The sequence below is a fragment of the Sceloporus occidentalis genome, unplaced genomic scaffold, assembly GCF_023333645.1.
Source record: "Sceloporus occidentalis isolate IW3139 unplaced genomic scaffold, rSceOcc1.0.p SCAF_425, whole genome shotgun sequence".
Classification (NCBI taxonomy): Eukaryota; Metazoa; Chordata; class Lepidosauria; order Squamata; family Phrynosomatidae; genus Sceloporus; species Sceloporus occidentalis.
This window is the reverse complement of record NW_028317405.1, coordinates 77804-104741: the sequence shown is the minus strand read 5'-3', so window position 1 is coordinate 104741 and position 26938 is coordinate 77804. Positions and strand designations below refer to the sequence as shown.

At 42.5% G+C, this 26938-nt stretch overlaps 1 protein-coding gene across 3 annotated transcripts in view; it reads right to left on the bottom strand.

Moving 5' to 3' along the window:
- Positions 1 to 1764: 1764 nt before the first annotated feature.
- Positions 1765 to 26938, bottom strand: part of LOC149272683 (plakophilin-4-like) — a 54328-nt gene continuing 29154 nt past the window's right edge. For 2 of the 3 annotated variants that reach the window (XM_089506814.1, XM_089506815.1), the window contains exons 7-21: positions 25425 to 25616; positions 21443 to 21627; positions 18190 to 18318; positions 16147 to 16360; positions 9925 to 10108; positions 9175 to 9292; positions 8104 to 8292; positions 7100 to 7273; positions 6779 to 6929; positions 6345 to 6540; positions 5769 to 5853; positions 5127 to 5244; positions 4004 to 4135; positions 2681 to 2754; positions 1765 to 2013 (exon numbers count right to left, since the gene is read on the bottom strand). In XM_089506814.1, coding sequence (XP_089362940.1) covers positions 1765 to 2013; positions 2681 to 2754; positions 4004 to 4135; positions 5127 to 5244; positions 5769 to 5853; positions 6345 to 6540; positions 6779 to 6929; positions 7100 to 7273; positions 8104 to 8292; positions 9175 to 9292; positions 9925 to 10108; positions 16147 to 16360; positions 18190 to 18318; positions 21443 to 21627; positions 25425 to 25616 — 2390 coding nt within the window. Of the gene's footprint in view, positions 2014 to 2680; positions 2755 to 4003; positions 4136 to 5126; positions 5245 to 5768; positions 5854 to 6344; positions 6541 to 6778; positions 6930 to 7099; positions 7274 to 8103; positions 8293 to 9174; positions 9293 to 9924; positions 10109 to 16146; positions 16361 to 18189; positions 18319 to 21442; positions 21628 to 25424; positions 25629 to 26938 lie in introns of all 3 variants that reach the window. The other variant, XM_089506813.1, reaches the window with a different exon arrangement.

Sequence of the window (26938 nt, the reverse complement as noted above, 5' to 3'; positions counted from 1 at the left end):
CCTGTAATCTTGCATTTATTGTCAAACCTGCTGCCTTGAAGCTCTCAGACCATCGCCGATGCCCATTTTATGAATATGTCCATTCAAAAAGCACATTCAACGTATTTTTCTACAGCATGGCACATACGTGGTGTTTAGGGGTACTTGGACTATAACACTTGTGGGAAATGCAAAGCACTAAAGGCTCTACTCCATTCGAACGGGAACAGAATCTACCCCTTCCAGGGAATTATTCGTAAACAAAGAACAGGGCTACTAAAGTGAACCGGACTACGTCCTCACTTTCTATTATGCCTTTGTATAGCTCGAGCTCCTACTCACCCCTCAATCATTTTGTATACCCCCCCCCCCGATACCGGATATTGCCCATTCTGTGGTATCGGTGCGCACAACCGTCCCTGCGGCCGCTCCAGAACCAGACATCATCCCGTTTCAGGTGCAGAGATACTCGCGGCAAACACTTTGTGTTACCGGAGACGGCGCTGGCCAGATAAGATTACTTGAAAACTCAAAGAATTTGTTTGTTGGGCAGAACGCGAGTATTCCGATTCTTACAAGTTTGACATTGAACCAAAAGCATTATTATTTTTTTATTTTTTTAAGTTTCACTTTCAAGAACTTGTGTTAATTAGCTATTTGTGCGAAACTCTTTAACGAAGCATCGCTTGTGCACTCTCCCCAATTCACTGCCGTTTAATGAGAACATCGGCCGAATCAATTCCAACATTTTTTTAGTTAAAAGAAAAGGTGTTGATATGTTTTGCTAAATGTTATCTTTATACAGCGATATTTTGGATTCATTAAAATATTGCCCTTAACAGTCTAGTCCCCTAATACCTACTCCTGTATACCTGATCTCTTCTTCTTCATTAACTAATTTAATGTATTTCGTATAGAAGAGAAGCTCCTGCGTCATCTTTTCCTCGCATATAAAAGCAGAATGAACACAAACACATCCATGGATCAGCTTTCTGTGGATGAATCCTCCACGTTTATTTTGAATTCCGTGTGCATAGAAAATGGCAGTGAAACATTCCATGAAAGGCAGGGAATGGAGAAAAGTGGAGAATATTTTCTGCTCCGGAATTACACTATGTTTAAAAATGATGATCCTTTGTTAGCATTTATATAGAGCTTTAAATACCTTCGTTTTTTGTTTTTTTCTTCCAATGATTCAAAAATGAAAGACACTGCAGTACAGTTTGATGGCACTTTCAATCTCTTATAGCATAACCCTATTTACATCGGTGAGAGAAATTTACAAGGCAGAGCAGCATATAGCGGGACATTTAGTAATAACGGTAAAACAAAGCATTCGTTTCATCAATACCTCTGTACAAACTATTGGAACAAGACTTTATTCACATTAAAAATTAAAGAAAAAAGGAAAGAAAAATAGACCAAGACTTGATTCGACTTAAACAGTTTCCCCAAAATCGACTTCTCCAAACTCATACCATTTTTCACATAGCTTGCACCATCACCAAACTACAGCGCTACAAGCATTGAGACCTACAATCTAGACAGAGCAAAAACACCCTCCTTCCTCGCCGAAATCTCTCTCTCCTTCCCGATAACCCTTCCAAAAAGCAAGAAAAAAAGATCCTCTCCATGATCCTTCTTATATTTTCACTTTCAGTTTCCTTCATCATAACAAAACCAGAAGTAAAATAAAATAAAAATGTAAATAAGGCCATTCAAAGGAAAAAAAAAAAAAAAATCAGATCAAGCATGATTATTGGCAGAGTGTCCATCTGTTCCGTGTCACACCCAGGAATCCGGAGACCCCGGGTACGGCTCCGATCTATAGGAAGGTCTTCTAGTCGAGTAAAAGTCTACATAGTTTGTAGTTGATTTGAGTCCATATTGCGCGTTCTGATCTGCCGCAGATGTGTATTGAACGCGTTCATCGAAATACGGGTCCTCGTAGCTGTGTGGAGACTGCAAATACAATCGGTATGCATCATAGTTTTTCCTATTTGCGTCTTCGTGACAATAGTACAGCTGGTGAGGCTAGTAACAAATGAAACAATATTACTGGAATTAAAAAGATGCTAAACATTTCTCTGGTCCTCCAAGAAAGTCGCAGCGGCTCCCTACAGCTCTCCGCACGATAGCCTCCTTTCTATTAACGGGATGCTGAACGCTGCTAGTTTCTGCAGCTCATCGTCATACAATTAATGACCAGTAGGTGGCGCATTTACTTTGATTGATCAGTACTCACTTTCACTATTAACACATGGGTTGTGTACTAAAACCATAATAATGGTGATTATTTACCTGGAACCAAGGGGCTAAAGTCTGTTTTCTAAGATTATATCTAAGCAGGATAAGGCAGCATGGCAGGCATGTGACATTTACAGTAAAGAAACAAACTCATGACATTTACCAACATAAAGCAGCAACAACGCTTCTACGCTCAACACAAAGCTTCCCGAACCTGGCGATTTACAAAGGAGTTATCAACAAATTTATTTAAAAGTATAAATCCCATGTTCTGAACAGAATTTAACATCTTTCTGAAAGAAACATACTATTACTCCGTGTCATGTACATCTTATACTTAACCGTTTGATTGCCTGAAAAGCTTGGTCACCTCAAATAGAGAAGTATCTCATCATGGCGTATGTTCTGTAAGCATTGTGGCAAAGGGGTGAAATTAGAAGAGAGCGTTTCTCACCTGATGCCGCCTGCTCTGATCTCTCGCTGGTGATGAATATGAACTGATGTAGATGGGAGACGGTTTGCTGGAACCTGAAAAAAACAACAGATCTTAATCCTCGGAGCTTTAATTTATATTCAAGGCTCGAAAAACTGTCCTGTGGAATTCTGATGCACACAGCTACCTGGACCTTGCCTCTCGCTGCTGGAAATGCTACTAAAAAAAAGCAAAAAATGGCACAAAAGAATATAATTTAAGGTAATAGACAGACATTGGGTATTGGTCGTACTTCCCATTTAGACCAATGGCTGCAGCTGGACTGTACTTTATACATAGAGAGCATCACCTTAGATGAGACGTTCTTAATAGATTCCCGGGAAACAGACCAGGGCAATGTCGGTATACGATCCGGCGGATTATGCATATTTCACCCCGATTATGAACTCAATAAGACAATATACCAGGTCTTTTAAACGAATCACACACCGTCCGCTAACCGCATCGCCATCTTACTATCCCAGGGGTCTGCTTCTCCTTAATGAAATCCTTAAGTCTAAGCTTTGCAGGGAAAGCTGCAGGAGAGACACGTATCCGACAGCTGCGCAAATTCACTGTAATCCGACGACTGTCACAATTCATTACTTACGAGAGGAGCAATGAATTGCCTTCCATCCCTGCTTTATTCCCACAATGTTCAGGGTAAAACCATATCAGAAACCTCATTAGCTGGGCTGGCGTGAAATGTGCCTGACTCAAAGGAACCAAATTAGACTGTAAGCTCTCCGCACAACTCATTGCACTGCTAATTTCTAGGCAAAGTACGTTGTCGAGAATGTTCCTACTTTTATTAAAATTGTAGTTGTAAAAATGTTACAAATTATATTAAGAAACAAAGTAATTACAATACAATAATTGTTACAAAAATGTAAAGAAATATGTATAAAAACTGCCACCTGTCAAGCTGTATCAGAGCAAAAGTCTTTAAATTCCTAAGTTTAAAGTTCAGACATCTTTGCACATTTATATTAATACTGACTTAAAAGTCAAGCTCTGTATGTAACTTCAGCAAGACATTAAAATTATAAAAAATATTAAAAATATGCAATTTGCTTTTTTTCAGGACAGGTCTTTCTGTGGGTAGCCATTATTACTGTTTTTCTTACAAGTATCAAGTGGCATGATGTATTTATCATGACATAAAGGTGTTTTGGTAGGAAATGGATCTGTGCGTTTCCGTGTGGCAGGACTGAGTGGGGTGTAATAAGGGCGGCCTAGCCGGTGTAATAAGGGCGGCCGAGCCGGTGCAGGGATGTGATCCGGGCGAGATCAGAAGCCACTCACCGCTGTACATGTCCTTGTTGAGGGCGCCGTCTGCCTGGCTGTTGTAATATTGCATAGAGGGCTGCGTTCTCTCATACCCCGAGTGAGGCTCTCGTATTCCTAACAACGCTGGCGACGACGATGTGCTTCCCACTGGAGGAAAGATCAGGGTACACGTGCTTACTGATCCAGCCGCATTTATACTCCGACGAAGCCGTGAATATTTAAAACTAAGAACTCAAAAGAAAACACTTTTCTTCCGCAAAAAAACTATAAAAAGTATTTAAGTAAATGTGCTTCTACTAAACACGAGAATCATTTTCATAAAACTATTACGTTTATTTACAGCTCACTTGAATTCCAGGACAGAGAAATTATGGCCAGGTAAGAAAGGCATACTGTCAGACAGTCCTTGTTTGTTCTAGAAATAAGTCTTAAGAGCTGTGGATCTGTTCGCCGTCAGACTCTCTTCTTGTGAAGCGCTTGGTGGATGAGAGGAAAGAGCCTGGAGAGGCTGTAATGACAGCCGGGGCAAGAAACGCACAAGAATGGGATTATCTCCTGCGACAGACTGAAAATGGCCGAGGCGGTCTGCTGCCTTTATGGAGCCGCTTGTTGCTTTGTCCGTTCCGGAGCGTATCTTGCTATTTTGTCGCATGCGCAGCAGAAGACGGACACCAACTAAAGCGAGAGTACAGCCAACCCTCTAGAGAGAGACTGAAATAATTCTGAAGACAGCCAAACAACGCTCCAAACAATCGAGACAGACTAAATACTCTTTGTAAAGTGGCGATTTAGTTATAATCCCCGTTACGACTGGCAGACTGCGATGCAGATCAAATTATACAAAACTGAGCCGTATGGAACCCGCTGGCGGCCAGAAAAATCAGCAGCTCGGCTAAACCGCTTATTAAAGATGGCATTTTACCTATATAGGGCTGGTTTTTCTATTCACTTAAATGATGAGGATTGGCAACGATGGATTCTTCTGCTTCTCTACAAAAACTGCCACAGTGGAAACCAAACGGGACACTTCGCATTCTCCCAATGGGGGGCTATCGATAACATTTGGGTTCATAGCGCAACACGACCCCCTAACAATGCGGAGAAACCTAGTTTGATACAAATGTAAACTGCCACTAACCTGACTGCATCATAGGAGACATCTGCGGATTGGTGGTGGATAATGATGGATGCGATTTGAACCGTTCGCGTTCTAATGTTGATGCCGGCGTAATAAAATGAGACTGATTCCAACCATCCTATAAAAAGAAAGAAGTCATCACTATGTAAGTAGGAGCTAAAGGGACATACTGGGTATAGTTAAACAATATGAAGCTCTTTTGCTTATCAAGACTTCATATTCTAGAGAAAAGTATCTGTGACCCGGGGAAGCGGGACAGAATTCCTGCTGCACCCCTACCCATTAACACCTAAAACAGTTCAATAGCTTGTGAAAGCATTACTTTCTTTCCTCAATTCTGAATATATATATATATATATATATATATATATATATATATAGTTATATATTAACAAGTACCATTTATTTACATTGTATGTCTGAGCCAAGGCTTCCCACAAAAAGGCACCACAAACCGAGCAACAGCAGCATCTAATCAATAACACACAGGTACCTGTCAAACTCAATAAAAATTGATAAAATAACCCAAAAACAAGTTACTTGTCTATGAAGTATGAGCCACGGTGATGAGCGCCTACAGCGGGACGCAGGGTAAAGCTGATAAAATAAGTTAACTCCTTCGGTCCATCACGCTTCTCTTACCTTCTTATAAATGCTGCGGAGATCACGATATTGCCATAGGGTGTTTAGGACCTGGGCTGCAGCTTTAACTACTTTTAAAGATGATCTGCAGAATGAAAAGGGAGAGCAAGATAATTAGGACAATGTAATTAACACCTTCCACTATAGGGTATAAACCGTACTAAATAGAACATGAGATCGAAGGCCACACAGATCTACAAATGCCAAATATCACGTTTAATACGGCACAAAAAGAGCACAAGCTGTTCTCTGACTCGAAAAAGAAAAATAATATGACTGGCATCAAAACTTAAGAAAAGGCACGGAAATGTAGATTTAATCAGAAGTAATCTAAAACACATCTTTGTCTCCTAGACCCCGCTGTGGATCCGAATGCATTGAGGTTTAATAAGGTAGGCAGGCCATGAATTCATGAAAAAATATCACTGTATGATACTATATTACTGCGTGGAGGAGTAGTATCCAGAAATGAAGAATAAAAACCTACAGGCGGCTGTGGGGGGGCTTTATATCATGAGAAGTAAAAGAACAGATACCTGCTCGATACGTTAGATGACATGCTCACGGAGCACTTACCTGTCTCCCTTCCCTTTAGTGATGTTAACCAGCTTCTCGATCCCTCCACTGTCCGCCAGAGCTTTGGCATTTTCCATGTTTTTGCTCGTGACCTCATGCAGAGCGCAGCAGATCGCGGCCACCGTATCATCAGACAAAACGCTAGGAGTGCTGCCTCCGGGAAGTCTGTTCACCAGGTCCCTCATTGCATATTTACCTGTAAAGCGGGAAGGGACACTATGACAGCACACGGAACGTGCCAACGAGCAACAGTCAAAGTGACCAACAGTCCTTAAGGACTACAACTCTCAAAACACCCAACCAGGAAGGACTTTTTGAAGAATGTGTTTCAATGTAAAGCATTGTTTGCTTTCAAAGCCTTTCCTTACAGAATTGGGCTTCCCTGTAACATCCAAACACACATATTCAATAAACCAAACATATGTAATACATACCAATTAACTCTTTGTTGCGTACGTCTAATGCCATGTTTCTCAATGCAGTTGCAACCGAAGAAACAACTCTGTCGTTATCCATCCTTAGAAGCTCAACCAAGATAGGGAGTCCTTTCTCCTTCCTGACTGCACCCCTGATATACGCCGCAAACTAGGGGACAAAATACACAGTCGCATCAGGCTAGGATCCGCTGCGTAAGAATCATATTGCAACTTTAACCAGGAGCTGGCGTGCCCTGTAATCCGGAGCCGCTGCATACATTATGGAACAGCAGACAGCATTATGCGGGTCTGTGAATAATAAATGAAATGCTCCTTTACCTTCCAGTTGCCAGCTGAGAGGTTTTGCAGAGAGCCGGCTGAACCTTCCAACGTGGCCGGGTTGGAGCTCTCGGCTAGAAGAGTCAGATACGGCTTCACTACAGAGGGATGCCAGAGCATTTCAACGCCTTTTGGAGACTGGGAGAGTCCAGGAATCGGGCCGACCCCGTCCCACTGAAACAGAAGAGTCACATATACATACATATAATATACTGGCTGCCATGGCTACATACATATTATTCATTCTAATGCATTACAGAAGCACCCGATGGCTGCATACACTAGCTCTATTAGCAATATTCTATAAACCTATGCCTGATTATAGCGCAGGGAATTATCCATGGAGAACACAAAGCCGTCAACACACTCACAGCTGAAGAGAAAATGGCCATATGTCATGTCATTATACTCTTAGATGTCACATATTAAATTGTGTGTAACACACATTTTAGGCACCAAAGCAAATTTAGTGTCATGCTGCGGACACGAGGGCGGATGGAGGGATACAAACTGGGAGAGGGAAAGCTTCACAGATGGGCAACCAGGGCTGCTCTGAAATAAGACCTTTGAGCCACTATGTGAAGCCTTATCGCATGTTTACTTGCAATTCCAAACACAGCCACTAGGGAGACTAGAGTAACCGTCCCTTTAGCTAAGAACGTACTCATCGACCGCATCCTTTTACGTGTTTTATACATTTCTGTTCTGTTAATGTGCTTTAGATCACTCCAACGGGCATTCTTTTCTTGCAGTGGACTTTGAGCTGCTTTATTACTGGGTCACCGGCTGGGATTTTCCCCTGGGCTACCTCTAATACTAATCACTAACCATTTGAAACGCTGGAACGTATGATAGAGTACTGCGGCAAATAAACCCCCTAACATACTAAAGGAAAGATGTATCTGACACAACACACAGGAGTTTTAAACAGACGTTTTCCCGGAACTGACTCGTCTGGGTGATGAAGTTAATGAATTTGATTGCAATGCGCTTATTATACCCACCAGGTCCTCTTGCGGCGGCTTTTTCTTTTTTTTCTTCTTTTTCCCCCAACAGCTGGAGTCGGAGTCTTTGCTGGGGGACTCCTTACAGAAATCGTCCATTTCATTAATTCCGAGCATTCTCGCTTGAGGTACTTCCAGTTCCAGGCGGTAGGACAGGTTTCTCAGAGTACACACGCAGTTCTCCACGGTCTGGGGCAGGCGGGAGAGAACGCTTTTAGCAAACATTAGGTGTCGCTCTTTGGAATTCAGAACCAGCCGTTTCTCCCACACTTCCCATTGCAGCAGAAGACAATCTTCTGAAGGAGGAGATGTTATCGTGTCCGGATATTACGGTCATTTACAAGTCTCTCTGCTGCAAGTGGGAATTATTCTTACGAAAGCCCCGAGGAGTCTAAAATCAGTGTAAAAACCACCGCACCGGGTTCAGCAGAATACCCCACTCCAGGGCGCTATACCATTAAAGTGAGTCGGTCCCCTTCCAAAACGTTATTTAGCTGGGGGCACTTATCCTAACGGACCCGTAGAATTATCCTCCACATTATTTCATTGCCTGGTGTATGTCCTGGCAGATTCGGGGAGATGGAGAATACACACGTGATCTCAGACCAGGCGTGTAAATACAGGCACAAGGTGGCACTCGACATTGGCACTAGAAAATTAAATATTCCCTCTAAGGTGATCAGGGTAACCGGTAAGAGTATTTTTGTGGGGTGTTGAGCATTTTTTCCGCACGTATGGAATTAGTTTGTATGCGTGCGCACGTTATAATGAACCCCCTCTTAACGGTTAAAGTGCCGGAGGGTTCTCCTTTGTGGAGTCATAGAACACGACAAGTCTTTCCTTTTTAGCAGAGATGACAGCATGAAGGCATGTTTAACTATTTGTTTGCCAGATGGTGGCAGCAGACTACACATCAAAGCTTTGTCTATTTTTACAATCTGTGTTGCATATGTGCAGTGCGACGCGGGCCGACATAAAGGAGCGAGCGTGATTTGATTCAAGGAGTAAGGAAGTAAGCGTAGTAGATCAAGCTGTGTTAAATGGGCTATTTTATCCAGGAATATAAAATACCTTGCTGTCAAAATCAGATGTGTTCACGCAGGTTTGAATCACGAAGAGCAGGGAGTCCACGAGCCCTTCGCAGTATCTCATCTGCTTGCGCGCCTCTTCTCCCGCTGAACTCAGGTTTCTGAAAAAGGAATAAACATGAGACTCGGAAAATGGCTGCCAAAGAAACAAAAAAGGGGAGACGGGAAGGTTATGTTTTTTTTTTTTATCAAGATGACTCCTTTTTACATTTCTAAAGTGTCTGGAAGTCAATGAATGGGAGCGTGTATGTTTCCAAATCTACTGCTTCTGCTTTATCTCAAACACTTCAAGATCCAGACTCACTGGCAACCAGTGTGCTGAACACTATCTGCCCAGTGTCCCTTTAAAAAGGAGAGCAGTCCAGCACAGAAACAGTTAAAGGGGCTCCTTATGACATTCTGCTCCAATCCATAAATCCCCATTTTGATAAAGGGCCATGGCTGGCTTGTCCAGCCATTTCTCCGCACCTTTCACGCTCAACTGCGTGTGGCACTGGGGGTGAACCACCACATGGTAGGAGTTATTATGTATCAAAAACAATTCTGGCACAACAGTTACAAAAGTGCTGTCATCACCAGAGACCATTCAATGGGTTGCTATGGTGATAAAACCAGTTTTCTAACTGTACACAAGAATTCCTTTGTATACAGAACCTCTCATGGATTTTCATTGAGTCTTCAGATGCAAACAGGCAGCACTAATTTTATTAGTAAGGTTACGCGGTCGCCTCACCTCATACAGCCAGTGGTGTTACGGAGAACCAAAGACGACTGAAACTTAATTTTGTGATCGTCGTCGAAAGAAGAATTATTGAGCCCGGAATGTGGGATTATCACAGTGTTGGTGAGAGGAGATAAAGCATCACGAATTATGGTCATCTTCACAGCGTCGCAAGAGGACAAGTTCCACAGCACCCCTGTAAAAAACAAAAAAAGAAAAGAAATCCAGATCAAAAATTGATAATTAGGAGCATTTGGATCACTCTTTCTGGATAAGAACAGCAGCCACGTCTTCAACGCTGCAACAAATTAACTTAGTTTCCCGATTCCTGTGAATGACAGCATTTCATGGAGGGGAAATAATGATTTCTGTCCCACAGGTAGAATTAACGGTAGCTTAATTACATAAAGAGGCACGGTGGAAAGAGCGACGCCACGAAAGCTGCCAGTTGCTTTTCATGCTGAAACCACACTTGTCAAGAGGAAAATTGGTCTTCAATTATGCAGAGAGGCAGCGCGGCTCCCTGCGGTTCCGGACTAGATAAACATGTAAATTTTGATCGCCGTTTTTCCCGAATCCCTGCGAATCTCGAACGCATGAATATGCACAAATCCCAGCCAAGGCACGGAGCGTTATCCGACAGAGCGATTTCACATCGCGTTGAACACGGCATATGTGCTGTTGTCGCATACGCTTAGCTGCCCCCGTAAACACCAACGCTAGGGGAGTTCCATGTGCCTGGCCGAAAGCCAAAACCCTGGGCCATGGCTACCTCAGAGCCTTCGCTTAATGCCTACTTATGGATTTACCGTAAAAGATCCCGGCAGCGGAGTGGCGTTTAAGGCTGAGCCCTCCGGCAAGCTTCAGTTGGCAGCCAGATATATTGAGAGTTTCTGCTCTATTAAGCCGATGCCGAGCCAACATACCGCAAGGTCTGCCGAGAACGCTTCAGGAGATACAGCTGGACTCAGGCAACCAGGCCCTTCGGTCATGTCGGGGGCAGCTTGTTTGTGTCGTCTAAGCCCATCAAATACATTTTACCCCAAACATTCTCTTTTAAAGCATAAAATGGGAAGCGCCACACATTAACTCTACAGACGTGACATATACATCTATTCCCCATATGCTATTTATACAACGTAACAAAGTAAAGAAACCTGTGGGAATTAAAGGAACAGTAACAAAAATAGTTTTTTTTCTCCTTAGCCACCATCTTTGCCTTCCCCACCATATGGAGCTTTGTTTCTATAAGATATACTCTATATAGTTCTCCATTTTAATGATGCTGTTGAATCTGGCTTAAGGGAATCTTGGGTTTCACCGAGACAGAGAGGGTCTATTCACTAAAGGTGGAGCTGGCCGGGCAGTTTGGTTCCAACTCTCTCACGTCACTATTCCTTAAGCTGGTAGATTTCTCCAGCAAGAAGGGCCGGACTGGGACTCTATAATACATAATTAAATGCATAAGGAGACATTGATTCATCTATGCTTTATTGCTTTATACAGGGCCAGCCAAGCTCTCCCTGCAGCAGAAGCTCATTGGGGTCAGACCTTCACAGTGTATAGTGAAGAGAAGGAGTTAAAAACCTCTACTTTAGTGAATAGACCCCAAAAAAGCAGCTTAAATGATCTTCAGGAGGAAGGGAAAAGTCAATGAATACAAGCGGTTGGAAGGGCCTGCCGCACGCTTTCCAATCAGAAATTATTACAGTAGCCAAGGTGGTCTCTTCAAGTTTTTATCACCACATATTTACGCAGCGGCGTCTATTTCCCTAAACTGCGTAAAGAATCCTTATTATTCAAACAAAGGTTTATCGTGTATGAAATTCCCAATTAAGCAGCAGCACGGAGGAGTCGGAGATTCTGTTTACTGCAACTATGCAAAAAAAAACGTAATTAGGCTTTTCTTCAGACTATTTAAAAATATATAAAAGATCTCTAATCGTGAAACATTCAGTGGATCTGCACAGCACTTCTCTCTCTGTACTCCACTGAAAAGCTGCAACAGAGCAATTATTTTCTTTTTTTTACTTCTAATAAATGCATATTTCTGAGGATGAACCCCACGGACTAAGTGTGTAAACCCAGCCGTATATGATATAAACTTTAAGGAGTTTTACAAAGAGTAGGAGAAGTTTAGCTGCATTGTGTCGGCGCAATAAGTCTGCTTATTTCTTAGCTGAATATCACCGGACTTGACAGACACATTATTAAAATCCTCACTTGACATCTCGCCCTTCCGGGGTTTGTTCTTAATGTCCCTTAAGTCATGTTATACTTCGATAATCAGATCAGACAACCGCCGTCTCCAGTCGTTTCTAGCAGGGGCTTGTTGGGAGTCGTTGCGCCAGCGATCGCTACCGTGGTTATCAATGCAGTTGGCTCGCTTCCTGCGGCTGGCTCACTTCCAGGGCAACTTTTAATTGACTTTTAATTTGATGTTCTATGTTGGAATTTAGACTGATTTAATCACCTCCAGTGTTCTTCATGCTACGTGGTTCAAATTGAAGAGTCAAAACACAATTCAATCAAATGGAGTGAATGAGCCGTTTTAAGTCTATTCATAGAAAGAATGACACGTTAGTTAAACTTTAACTAAAGTTTATGAATCTATGATCTAGAATCCGGTTTATAAAGGAGGTGAGATTTCTACGACGGTTTCTGGGATCTCGTCTCCGGCTCCAAAGTAAAAGATATCTTGAGTAAAAGCTGTGTTTGTAATTGTAACCCATCATTTAAGATGAAGCTCGTACTGCAACATACAGCTAATTATATAATATTCCTCCAGGCCATGTGTCTGAAAACTAAGAATAATTCATATTCTATAGTTAAAAAAACAGTAAGTTAGCATATTATTTATTGTTTTATATAGCGCCATCGTATTGCGCAGTGCTGTATGATGGGTAATACAAATAAATAACAAATTGCATATAACATAATTCGACTTACAGAAACAAGTGGCAAGGAGAGTCCTGCTCACAGGAGCTTACTATCTACAGGTAGAGTTTACTGAATTTAAATAGGTAAAAAGATCCTTTAGAGAGAACCTTGAACATAGATGATGATGATGATGATGATGGATTATTATTGATGATGTTTGTCATGAGACGGTCAGAAGTGACATGGCCACCAGCGGTGGCGTTTAAAGAGTGCGGTCACGTTAACAGCGAAGCCACACTGACATTAACGCACGCGGCATATTCAGCGACGCGTGGAAATTGCAGATCTACAAACTGATTTATCTCCAGGATTTCAGAAGAGCTTCTTAGCATCTAGAATGGGTCTCCAGCTACTACTGAACTACAGCTCTCATAATCCTCAGCCAGGAGGGGCCATGCTTCATCACCTTGAAAACCAACATCTACTAAGTGGCCAGGAGAGTGGGCACTCCGGTAGGAAAGGAGGACAGCGTTAGTGGGCACTATGAAAGGTCTACTGAACATTAGCCACCCCGCGTTTCATGTTTAGCTGAAGCTGCAGCTTCTAGAACGCTCTTCGCCAGACACGCTTCAACTACAAGCTTTCTCCGTGGATCTCTTGTTGTAGTCACCGGCTCGTTTTATTTGGTTTCCATTGTCGTGGAGAATGGGATAATTCACGGCACGCTCTGAAGCACACGGAAAAAAGAGGAGTCAGGAGAGCGAGAATAATGGGAAATATTTGAGATGTTTGACGCCGCGTTCTTCCAGACAGCGATCTTACTGCACCTAAAAGCATCGATTTCATAAAAAATATCACGGGAAGACGGCCTCGCCTCTCACCCTCACCTCATACAATGTAAGAGGAGCGAATGAGCCGAGGACAGGTGCTCTGAGAAGAAATCGGCTCTTTTTAACCCGTTCCCAGGGCTGATATCGCACCGGCGAATCCTGGACAGGAGATCCGTTTTTCTTTAACGTGCGGCGACCGATTAGAGGTCAGAATCCTTACGCTGGAAAGCGCTCGTGAGGATTAGCGGGGGATTATCTCACAGGTTATTACAGAAAATAAGTGTCTTCAGGGCCAAATTGGCCAAAGTGGATAACAGGCTCAATACTAAAAATATACGTAGGATGCGCAGACGAGGGGGGCCGGCGAGGGCCGCTTCGAGATAAGCCTGCGAAGGAACTGAACATTTTCCTTTGCGTGTTTTTTCTTCTTTAACAACCGATTATTCGCGGTGTAATGTTAGGAAAGAGAAATCAAACGGGAAGATGAATTATTTTGTACTCGCAGGTAATGACGGGAAGCGTACACGGCAGTGATTTATTTCTCCCCGGTGTTGGCGTAAACGGAGGGTAATCTTGTAATAATTACAAGGAAGCGGATCCCTTTTAATGCGTCTTACCGAGGACTTCATTGTTGTCAGTTGTATCCAGTGGAATTTGCGACGTAACGTGTGATGACTTAATGAGCATACACGGTAAATGTTAATTTATGGAGAGGACGGTAGATAAGCGGAACGGCCTCCCAGCAAAATGGGAGAAACATTATTGAGCCAAAAGGACTGAATATACTTGTGTATCAGCTACGATGAGAGAGCGAGAAACAAAAGAGCGCCATCAGACAGCCTCTTAACTTCATTTCTTTAAATTCTGAATATAAATGCTACATACGGTTGGACTAAACATACATGATGAACAGTATGACGTGCGGGGTGTCCAATCACCCCCAGCGGGGCAGCGTTCACTGAAATGAATGCTGAAAAGTTCAAATACCCCGTTTCTGAGAGATGAAATGCGTAAGGGGGCGCATGGAGACTGCGAGCGTGCCACGTGTTCACATGCTGCCGGGGAATAACACGTTACGGGCGAAACAGACCGGATGAAAACATGGCCTAATGACCGCACATGCATCTACATCAGGCAGCCCTGCGCATCGGCTACGATTCGGCCGTCACATTTTATTCCGCCGTGACTAATTTAATTTTTAAGGCGAATTATTGAACAAACGCAGGCGCATACCTATCTGTGATCAGCAAGCGAAAGCCTAACGTGTTGCTAGGCAACCTGACATCTGCAAACGCACGATAGACGCAGGCGGGAACCCGTCCACACTGGATACATACATTAACAGCAACATAACGTCTTTCTATGGCTGCAGGAACGAGCAACGTCTCGCCCCCTACTATATACCGCTTCGCCAAAGGCTGGCCCACAGCCGTGTGTGTGTGTGTATATATTATATACATATACATATATATATATACACACACACACACACGGTATGTCCTGATGACGGCTCCGTGTAGGAGACTGAAACGTCGCTATGACCTAAACGAATAAATATTTTTGCACTTTAATATGAAGTCCTGCGATTGCTCCTATTTTTTTTCCATGGAGAGAGATTATATATACATATATATATATATATATATATATATATATATATATAGCAGAAACAAAGTTAGTCAAAATGCCATCACTCCACACAATATTACAAAAAAAAAAGATTTTATTTCTGCTCCTTTGAGAGACGTATACGGTATTTTCTAGATATGTATTCATATAATGGCTCATATATTATACTGCTGAAACACAAATCATTTGTATGCTTGTAACGTGACTTGTGGCCGTCCCACGAAAGAATACGCAAGTCCCCGCGGGAGTTAAATCGATCATTAGCTTGCAAAGTCTGCAGCTCTCGTTTGAACCGGGCTGAAAAGAACATTAGGTCGGAAAATTCATAAATGACACTCAATTATTTTTTTGCCAATATCATAGCAGCTCGAAAGCGAGCGTTAATGCTTTAGATAATCAGTGTACTTGGCCTTGGCGATGATTTTAAATAAATAATCGTAATGATGAAAATTACAGAGGGAACAAATTACCAAAAACAATAGTGAAAAAGATGCCACTTTCACAGAAATATGATGCAGCGGACCCTTTGTAACATTTTAATTGGAAGCCATGCCATGTACTCTGTGATTTTCACATAAATCTATAATACTGCATGAGACTGAAGAAGAACCACTTGGAGGGGATGGAAAATATGATCGACATAATGGAACAAAAAAAACACAAAACAAAAAATAAAGTAAAATTCTTGTGTAGGAGGCTATGGACAGGAATGCTGGTGTAATAATTAGGACACATGGAACTGTAGTCCAGTAGAACGTTTAGCATTAACTACATAAAGTTACTAAAGATTCCCTAAGGTAGACGTAATTCTTTTCTGGTTAGGGAACCAGACATGGGAGTCTTTTATATACGGAGTTGCTAAATATAAAACGTCCGTTGTACCGCGGATACGTACCCGTCACAAGCTCTCTGACTTCTTGGTCACTCGTCTTTCTCAGTAGCCTCAGAAGGGCAGGAATACCTCCAGCATTCTTCACGGCAATCTTATTTTCATCGGTCGATTTGCCATAGACTAGATTTCTCAAAGCTCCGCAAGCATTCTTCTGAACTTCCAGGACTTTGTTATCAAGAAGATCGACTAGGTGTTTGATCCCTCCGAGCCGGCACACCTAGGGAGAACACAAAACTCAAGCTGAAAAGCCAGAATGTGAAAGGATAAACGTCACCCCTACAGATTTTATCAAAATGCCTTTCATTTTATGACTAGAGGCGTAACCATAGAGCGGCCCGACTTCACCAAGCAACAGTTTTCTCTGTGCCAGCTTTATCCCCAAACAGCTTCTCTGTGCCATTTTAGCCCCCAAGCAGCTTCCCAGTGTCTCTCTCCCTCCGTGCAGCCTGATCCAGCATGCAGGAAATGGATGTGATGTCACTTCCTGCATGCTGGATCAGACAGTGTGCAGTTGATCGGATGATCTAAATGCAGGTGTTACAGCTAACAGCTTTTAAAGGGCTCCCCCAAGCCTCTTAGAGCAAACCATATTATTAGTATTACCATCAGCCTATTTATTGATAAGTGATTGTTATAAAAATTGAGAAATTCAAAGCAATATCAGCTTATCAATCAAATACAACATGTGCTAAAGGAAATGACAAGCTCATCACAGCTTGAATGAAAAAATAAAAACGCTTAGCGCTGCTGACAGTGTTCCCTGCCGGTACGAGCATTAGGCGCGAGGCAATAACACACTTTACATTTCGGACGCCGTGGCCATTGGTCCAGGATTCCTATTAAATGGAAGCCCCCACGGTGAAGTTCCTCCACTCTCGTATTTATTTATTATCTATCCCCTGCTGTCTAATGGCCAGAGAACACTCGCTCATGGATTAAACCCCCAAGTGGTGTTCAGCCATCACATGATTTAAATATAGCATAAAACAAGGATAATACAGGGGGGGTTCGTGAGCATCACCCCACATCTTATACCCTTGCTTGATATTTCCGGTAGTGCATAAAATACATAATTCAGTTTTAGGGTATTATACATTTTACTTATTATTACTTAGGTGATTATTTTGAGCAGACTGCTTGTTTCTATTATTTTTCATGATGTAAATGTTAATAAAATAGCCCAATATTTTTTTTTCAGTTATCCTTAACATTATAAAGTAGCAATTCAATTTTTTAGACTAGTACAGTTGTGACAAAGCGTAGTAATATTAATAGCAATAAAGACGTGTCATGCTACACTAAGGTATACAATGTTGTACACACAAAGCATGCCCTTTGCAATATTTCTCACACCCAGACATCTGCTCTCTCTAACGAAAGCCACGCCGCCACAACAACACCTGGTGGATTCGTAGAAAAATAACCCGCATATGCCTAGGTCAGAGGTGGGATGGAGGAAGCGTGTGCATCCACTATACAGTTTCCATGCTTGCGACATAACCTTTCGAGAATGCTGGCGGGGTCCTCGCCCTCATCAGCCATTCACAGCACAAGAATGACGACAGCTCTCGCTACATATATGAATGACTGCCATTCACGTGTATAATAACTGCGGAGAATTAAGAATGAAGGAGCCGGAAAACTATTGTTTCCTTGCTTCATGAATAAAACGTGAAAAAAAAAACAAAACCAAAAAAAAAACCGCAGAAAACCCGGTAATCCTTTCAGCCCAAACACCATAAAAAAATACATCAGTACTTGTGAGCTTAAATGCAGAAAATAAAGTAATTTGCTTCGCTCCCACCCTAACAGCTGTTATTCGTATTTATAGACTCCAAGTGACATTAAAACATCTGGTTGGCATAATTACTATTAATCACCAAGTTAGAAGGTATGAGCGGAATCGGCAAAACAAAGATATTTCATCTGGTTTTTGCAAAACTCTCATCAATCTGATCCAGCCCAGCTTTCTAGGCAAACTAGAAAATTCCTGGCGCGAGCGCAGATTGGTGGTTAGTTGAGAAGTCACTAGAAACATACGCTTACCTCGAGCTTGATCTTATGATCTCCGAAGCAGAGGTGCTGAAGGTAGGCGGCTGCATTGGCCTGCACAGATGGGAAGTGATGCTGCAGCATGTGAATGACCTCCGGCAGTTCTGGATCACGCCAAGCAAACTCTCTAGAAAGCAGAGAGAAATAAATAAGCCCATTTAACTTCACAGCAATGCTGGCAAGCGCTCAAAAACCATAGGGTTTTATGGGACAGTGAAACAATGCTGCTGCAGAACCTCTTTGTAGCATTTCCGTAAGCGGCATCTTCTAAAAGGTGATTTTAAATCAAGAGAAACGCAAATTTGAATTTATACGTGTAACTCGCTCAACTCCGCGGTTAATCGGATCCGGCTTTTCCAGCCGTCAAGAGGTTTCCTAAACGAACCTAATATCATGAAAGCAAATAAAATATATGGTATACAGATCTGGAGCTTTCCCCGTAATAAAGTACCGTTTCAGAATTTGAAAAGACGAATAGAGCGTGCGGCCGAGGTAATTTCTCAGCAGGTAATGAGTTACAAGGTGCCGGGCGACGCATATTAAATCATACGGCACTTCTGACATCACGTAATATTAAACAGCGAAAATAAATTGCCTTCCTGCAGAAAAATACGACGTTCTGCCGGCTGGCTTTCTAGAAGTTTCAGTCGTGACATTTATAAAATTCAAATGTGTTAATCATGGTGTATCGCCCTGTTCCATAAAAAACAGCCATGAAAGGCGGATTTTAGATTTAGAGGACCGCTCAGAAACGTGGTGTAATTGGCTGGAATAATAATAAATAAATAAATAATTAATTAAATTAGAGCTGCAGAAAATTTCCAAACATGATCCATATTAAGATCTGGACATTCCTGAGCTCCGAAAACGAGCATTAAGAAAGGGTTAATGTAATTTAGTGTTATAACTGATTAATATATATATATATATTTGTATTATAATGAAGGAAGTTACAAGTTCTGAGAAATAAGAAATGTCTGACGCCGGGCCGCAGGCGGACGGTATGCGAGATGCCTTTTGATTATATATCCCCAGCTACGGCTTTGCTTGAAGGTCAGTCATTTCTGGAAAACTATTTTGGAGAAGTGAACTTTTCAAAGTAATCGTTTTATGTTTATCCGAGACATTTCTACAAATTGGCCCAGAGCGCCCCAGCACCTTAGATTGAGATAAAACCCCCGAAAAAGGGGTCGCGATGCCAGCAGGAAAGCAAACATTACGGAGAACGGTTACAGTGGAAAAGTCTTTTCAAAATCCAGAAGGACACTCCGGGAAAACGGAACTCTTTGGGGACAAAGCGTTAAATGAACGATTACAGCATGGTTTATATACATGCTGTGTCCAGGGAGGCAAGAGGCATGGCCATTCAGTCACTTTACCCCACGAGCCCCCGGATGACGTTTTAAAGCCGAGAGACGTGGGAGCTGCAACACTCATTGCACAGCTCCTCGGGGAGAGCAGAGGATCACACAAAAGTGTGATAGCAGGTCAGCTACTTGACACAACAAGGCAGTGTCTGAAAAATTTGGACTATCCTGTGTAAACCGGGAATGATGGGAGGTGTGCGAATGTATGCGCGGGCGCGTGTATGTGAATGTATGCGCGGGCGCGTGTATGTGAATGTATGCGTGCGCGTGAACATATGCGTGCATATATATATATATATTACACATACACCCACCCCGTACAGGAGGAAAGGGCCTAGTCTGAAAGTCCTGGGAAAAGATGAAAACTTAATATAAAGGCTATTTTTAAGATACAGATTTGCACACTAGGTAAACATACTCTATTGCAATCAGTTAATAGACATATTATACTTGGTTGGTAAACATAACAAGTGAAACCATTAAAACTATTTTATATCCTAAACAGAAAAAGTTTAATTGATCTGCAAATGAGTAAAAAATGTAAAGTCTTCTAACTTCATAATGTAAAGGCCTCGTCCGTCACAATGGGAAAACTCAAAGATTTTGGTTTTAAACCCATTTTCAGTATCAGTGGGATTCCGTAAATTTAATCCACATTCCCATTAATCGCAGATTAAACACTTTTGCGGCAGCGAGTTCCTTACGAGCAGATACCGTGGCTGCTTCAAGCCGCAAATGACTCCTTTAATGTACAAAAGCGATGGATTTAGGCAACTTTTTAGATGTTACATCAAAAGGAACATTTTTAAAACGTACGGAGTTAAATTTGACAGATTACAGCTGGCTCTTTTGAATGTGTGTTTAAAGCGGCTGCAGCATGCGCGGCCCCGGGGGCCGAAGGCGAAACATTTTCTTCGGTTCCAACAAATAAGGGGAATTTGTATGACGCTGTCCGGTGACAATCCGACTGCTGGAGGCGATTTCCTCACGATTATTGTGTCACTTGTAACCCAGCACGCTTTACAAAGGACTATAATAGGCAAATGATTCTAATGGAAGGTCACAAAGGATGGTTTTTAAGTGGAATCCAATCAGTTTAGTGGCCTCATTTTGGTCTTTAAGCAATGGTTTGTTGACTGTTCAATAGAACTGAAATAATATCTCCGATTATACGGCCATAAATTTACATGGAGACATAGAAAACCATGTGGCCTGCCATGCACTGCCACACAACACAGCTTAAAGGAGACATAATGACTAAATCGATACACGGGGACGCTCTGCCTTTATACATTTTTATAAAAATTAAATAAAAAGCCAGGCCTTACCGGAATTTTTAATAAGCAGCCAGCGTTGCCCTTAACAGCCCGCCAGGTTCTGCCAATTCTTTTGGATTTTCATGTCATAGCATGGCACAAGCACGGATTTCCATCGCTTTGGCAGAAATTATAGAATTCTAAGTAGAATTCTTCAGCAGCCTAGCTGTCCATTGACACAGACAGGTGCTGACAAGGTCCAATCCTAGGGGTGTGCAGCCCAACAATAGGGGGGGTTACCCCTTAATATCATAGCGAGCAAACGAACACGAATACTACTAAAATCACACAAGCAAGCTGCAGCTAAAAGAACCAGAAATGGGTTTCCATAAATTTTCATTTTGCTACAAATACGTCATGATTTTACGTCTCTTTCAAATAAATGTTACTTTTAGTAATAAAGAAAAAGTGTATCAGCCAACACTGAAATGTCCCCAGGCTGTGACGACTCGGGATCCGGACTGCGTTCAAATGGATATCCAGGTCTGTACCGCAGACAGGGAGCGTTAACGCTACATATACCCAGCAGTTTAATGGTTCTTTTGGGTTATCTGCATGCAGTACTTGCCTTGGGTCCTTCTGGATGCTGTCAATGGATGGAGACCTCGTCGCCCCGTCATCGGCCGCTGCTGCGTGGGGCATTCTGCCGTAGTTGGGTTCTGCGCGTCGGTATGGGACCGGTCTGTACGTCTCTGCGTAGGTAGCTGCGGTGTTGAGAACAGAATTATTTCTTTGGAGGCTACCAGTCCCTAGCAAAATAAAACAATATCGAGGATGCCAACAGTAATTTGGGCACCTATGGTGAATTCCAGAAAACATTCTGATATTCTTTATATTAACTAATTAAATGCTAAACGCGTGAAACTGCAAGGCCCTTTCATGGCACTGATGACTCCTCGGATCGAGAATGATTAATAATAATCAGAAAAAATAAATATTGCTCACAATATTACAACACTTGGGGATGTAATGGAATGAAAATGTGATGGACAAGTTGATGCAGGTAGGAGTTTAAAGGATAAACACAAAAATGATGTGGCAAATACAATCTCCGGCACCAGAACCGCATTAAAAGATCCGCTAAAACGTCTGATTTGGGCCAACAGTTGGATTAAAATTCATAGGTAAATTCACAAGAAAAGCGTTGGGTGTGCCTTTGGTGAATGTCCAAGCAGGAAAATATAAGTCTAAATGACTTAAAAGTTGAACATTAAGTAAAGATAACCCACACGATTAATGGTTTTTAGCGCTTGATTCAATTAGTTTTGTCTCGGAAACGTCTCTCCTATTCTCCTCTATCATCTACTTTACTTTTTCAATATGTCCTCCATGTTGTACCCGTAACTGTATGAGAACGGACGCCTTTCTCTACGTTAAACAGAATGATTCAGAACGCTGCGCGGAATGTAATGGTCTTGCATTAGAAACCAGTTAATAAAGGGAACCGTATTCACGATAGCCATCATGGAGCATATTTGATTTTTGGGGGTAAAGGGCGAAATGGTGAATGTCGTGAGACTCCATGCAGTGCTGCTGCCGGCTGAGCGTTCTGTGAGTTGGAGTTCAGCGCAGCTACTGGCCGAGGCGTGTTTGCAGGATCCAGCATTGTCTGAAAATCAGCGGGATGTGGATGCTGAAAGCGTAAAAAATGGCTTAGAACGCAGCGTAATAATTACACATTGATTATGTCCCCAGATTGAGTCGTGTAGTGAGAACAAATCTATGACAGAAGATATGTTCGGCGCGGTGTATTTCGGTAGCAGGGTCACGCAGTTCAGCGCGTTACAAAAGAAACATCGCATGCTTTTATTTATTTATTTTTTTAAAAATGTTATTGATTTCTTTTGAGCGCTCCAGGGGGCCGGTGCTGCGCTGGCTACAAAACACCGCTTTCCCATGAAAATGTCTGTACTAATCTGTTTGCCCATTCATGTTACACGCTCCATGTCTCTGTCCCGGTATCTATGCGCGTGTTACACGCTTCATGTCTCTGTCCCGATGTCTATGCGCGTGTTACACGCTCCATGTCTCTGTCCCGATGTCTATGCGCGTGTTACACGCTCCATGTCTCTGTCCCGGTATCTATGCGCGTGTTACACGCTCCATGTCTCTGTCCCGGTATCCATGCGCGTGTTACACGCTTCATGTCTCTGTCCCGGTATCTATGCGAGTGCTACACGCTTCATGTCTCTGTCCCGGTATCTATGCGAGTGCTACACGCTTCATGTCTCTGTCCCGGTCTCTATGTGCGTGTTACACGCTTCATATCTCTGTCCCGGTATCTACGCACGTGTTACACGCTTCATGTCTCTGTCCTGGTCTCTATGTGCGTGTTACACGCTTCATGTCTCTGTCCCGGTATCTATGTGTGTGTTACACACTCCATGTCTCTGTCCCGGTCTCTATGTGCGTGTTACGCGCTCCATGTCTCTGTCCCGGTCTCTATGTGCGTGTTACATGCTTCGTGTCTCTGTCCCGGTATCTTTGCCCTTGCGTGTTACATGCTTCGTGTCTTTGCAGGGAGTCTGCAGCTTTGGGGTGTAAATCAGAAATGGCAGTTTGCAGTAATTCCCAAAACTTCTTTGTTAAACAAAACGTTTTTCTTACAACTCGTTTTCTCCGTGGAACTCGTGCTGTTCCCACGCTGCTGGATTTAACGCTTTTGTACCTAAACGCAGTCATTTTATGTGACCAAAGGCAGATTAAACCAAAATGACAGATACTTTAAGGTTTAGTTGCTCAAAATACTAGAGAAGCTCAGTAGATATTTTATCGAAGTAGGACAGCATGTTTAAAGCTATAACGGTGTTAACTGTAAATTATTTCAGGGAATGTAATAAATACAATGTATTAAACTTGTCATTGATGGAAATAAAGAGGGTGCTCACAGGAGTATAATTACAGTCGCTGCTGTCAGGCAATCACACCTAATGGATGTTTAATAGGGGAGCTGATTTGCATGGGGTCAGCCAGGTTAATGGAAGGGCCGTCTCGGACACCACTGAAGAGACTGGCGGGGTTGCCAATATGAGACATTTAAATAGTGTGGGCAAGAAGACCGCGGTCAAGGATCAGCACACACGAGAGCGGATAAACCTTTTAATGGGCATGTCAAATGCAAGCAATTGTACAAGAACTCCACATTTTACTTCGAAAAAAAGCTAAGTGTGACTTTCCCGCTATAAGAAACCTCAAAAGGTTGTATATATTATATATATATATATATATATATATATATATATATCTGACAAAAATATAAATAATAATTATAATACAAAACTCTTAAAGCTTTAAACACTGGAGAGATCTGATAAAGTATGAGCGCCTGGAACAGGTGTTAGTAAATACCCGCTGAATGAAGAACCTTTAGTGAATAATGCTGTTAGACTTGTCTCCTGTCATTTTTATAACATAATAAGTTGATAAGTTAATAAAGCTTTCAGAGATTTTAACCCCAGAGATTTATTAACAGCCAGGACTTTTGTATTTAATTTCCAAATTCACCCCCCCCCCTTCCCCCAGCTGCGCGCAGGAATTTGCCGCAATCATTCCGGAGTTTAGCAGAACCCCGTAGAACCGAACGGTTCTTTAAAAACCCGAGCCTACGACAGAGCAGTTTGTCAGGAGCGCGTTGCTTTCACATCCATCAAACCATTACTCTAAATCATTTACCACGGGGCCCTCGTTTAATCAGTGCCGGTTGATTTACCGGTCCCATGATAATGGTTTGATACGGAAGGTCCAGTGCAGGAGACTTTTGTGCAGCGTGGCATCTTCACACTCAATATATTATATATTGCAAATTGCTTGTGTTACAGCTCGGCCCCACGGCATCAAAGTGTCAGACGCTGCGCACGCACGGAGGTTTATGGCAACTAAACAAACTCATAGGGCAGCGATTAATTTACTTCCACAATCGGGCTGCATGTAACCTCGGCCTTCGGGAGAAACAGAGTCACTTTTTTCCCCCATAATAATTTTCAATTTACATATTGATTTAAGTGCTTCAACCACGCAGACGACCCAAGTTACTTTAAATCAGTATCTGATACTTCATCGGTGGTTCAAGAAGATCCATGAGAACTTATTGGATTTAAGTAAATTTCTCTCCACATAGCAGCCTGGTTGAGGAGATCAACCTCTGTAACCGGCCCATTGACGAACACGACACCGGGGAGCTTGATCACCCAAAAGCGCCATCTGCCCCCCTCCGCTAGTTGGCCGAGGGCAGAATACATCACTGTACCCCACCTATCCTACTCAGGTCATCCAGACGTCACCTTGGTACTTTCGATGGTCAGCACTGATACTGCCTGGCTGTGCGGTTCCTTTTTCCTATTGATAACTTTTGATTTGCTGCACAGTAAGCTAAACATAACAGATTATTTTAACCCCTTAAAGGACAATGGGCGGTCCCTAAACCCATTGAAAACAATGCATTTTGAGCCCGTAGGGGATAATATTGACACATTTTTAGTTAAATGGCTTGTATGGTGAACAGCACAGCTTAGGAAATAAATCCCAGGCAAAAAACAAGCATACCCACCTGACCCTGTGCGATAAATGGCGGTCTGCGAGCCCTGCCGTAGCTCAACCGCTCCGTGGTTAGCATTGCGGTAGACGGGGCTGTAATACGTTCTGCCCTCGTAGATGGGGGTGATCTGCAGGTCAGGTGATACCGCAGAACGCGGGTCCTGTCCCAGCTGACTATGCTGACTCGCGTACGAGCTCCTCAAGCCTAAAAAAATAAAATCAGAAAAAAATTAAATACATCAGTGAGATCATTTATTTCCTTTAAGAATCCCTGTGTGCCGTGCGGGGTAGCAGGGATTGAAGGCGTTGCAGCTCATACGTGCAGGGAACCTGCCAGATGCATATATTTATATATATTGATTTTCTTACACCGAGCTCATGTGAGATTCAATAACAATTATAAATTATGATCCCCCAGTTGCTTGTTTTCCTGTAACAGTATAGGACAGGCTCAATCCAGTAAGGGATATCAACCTAGACAGCACCCTAGGGAGGGCATTCAGTGGAAAATGTAGAAAAAGGAGACAAAGGGCATTTTTCTAAAAAATATGCATCATACATAGAAGTACGCGCCTTCTGCTATATTTAAAAAAAAAAAAATTCAAACACCTCCAAAGTATTATCACGGATCAGGGCTTTGGCAGGGGACTGTAACATTTTATCCGAGTTCACTACGCATTATGATTGGCCAACCTCACTGAGCTTTTCCTGCAAGAAGGGGCGAGCTGACCCCATATAATGCACAGATAATGCGCATGGATTTATGAAATGGTGTCTGACATACACGGGTACTTCTCTTGGCAGACTTTTACCTCTTGTGGGGGAGTGGTTACACAGTGGGGTGGAGCTAGGCCCAGCGCAGCTTTGGAGGCAGGGAATGTGGGCAAGAGTGGGTGTGGTCACATGCCACACCCCTGCCTGAAGAATGAAAAAAATGACCCGGAGGCCTGGGGAAGCAGTGCTTCTTTTGGAGGCTCTGGGTCACTCCCAAAGTCCCTCGGTATTTCACTTTCCATTACACAGAGCCAGCAGAGTCCTTATCGCACGACACACCCAACGGGGTCACTTGCGACTAACGATTTTTAATTATTAAGTAATGCTATTCTCAGGCGTCTAATGTCAATTGATTAAGGAAAGCGCAGACTGCAGCAAAAACAGTGTAAGCGCGAGCTGCTTAAACAGCAGTTTCCTTATTAGTTACTAATAAAAAATCCAAATAACTTTTTTTCAACAAACAAAAGCCTTGCATTTGCATTTTAAAAGCTTTGCGTACTTTTGGCTGGACGAATTAAGAGTTTTATAAAACTATACTAAGAGGACATACATAAGAGCTTTGGTGGGTATTTACTATGTTTAGATCCACGCTAGAGACACATACTTGTTTTTCTATACACACCCGGTCATTACAGTCAACAAACTATTTTCTCAACAGAGAATCCAATTTATCTAAAAGCAATCACATGAAAAATAAAATAGCTAGCTGGAATAAAGCAATTTATTGTCGATAATTGCCATTCCCACCTGGCC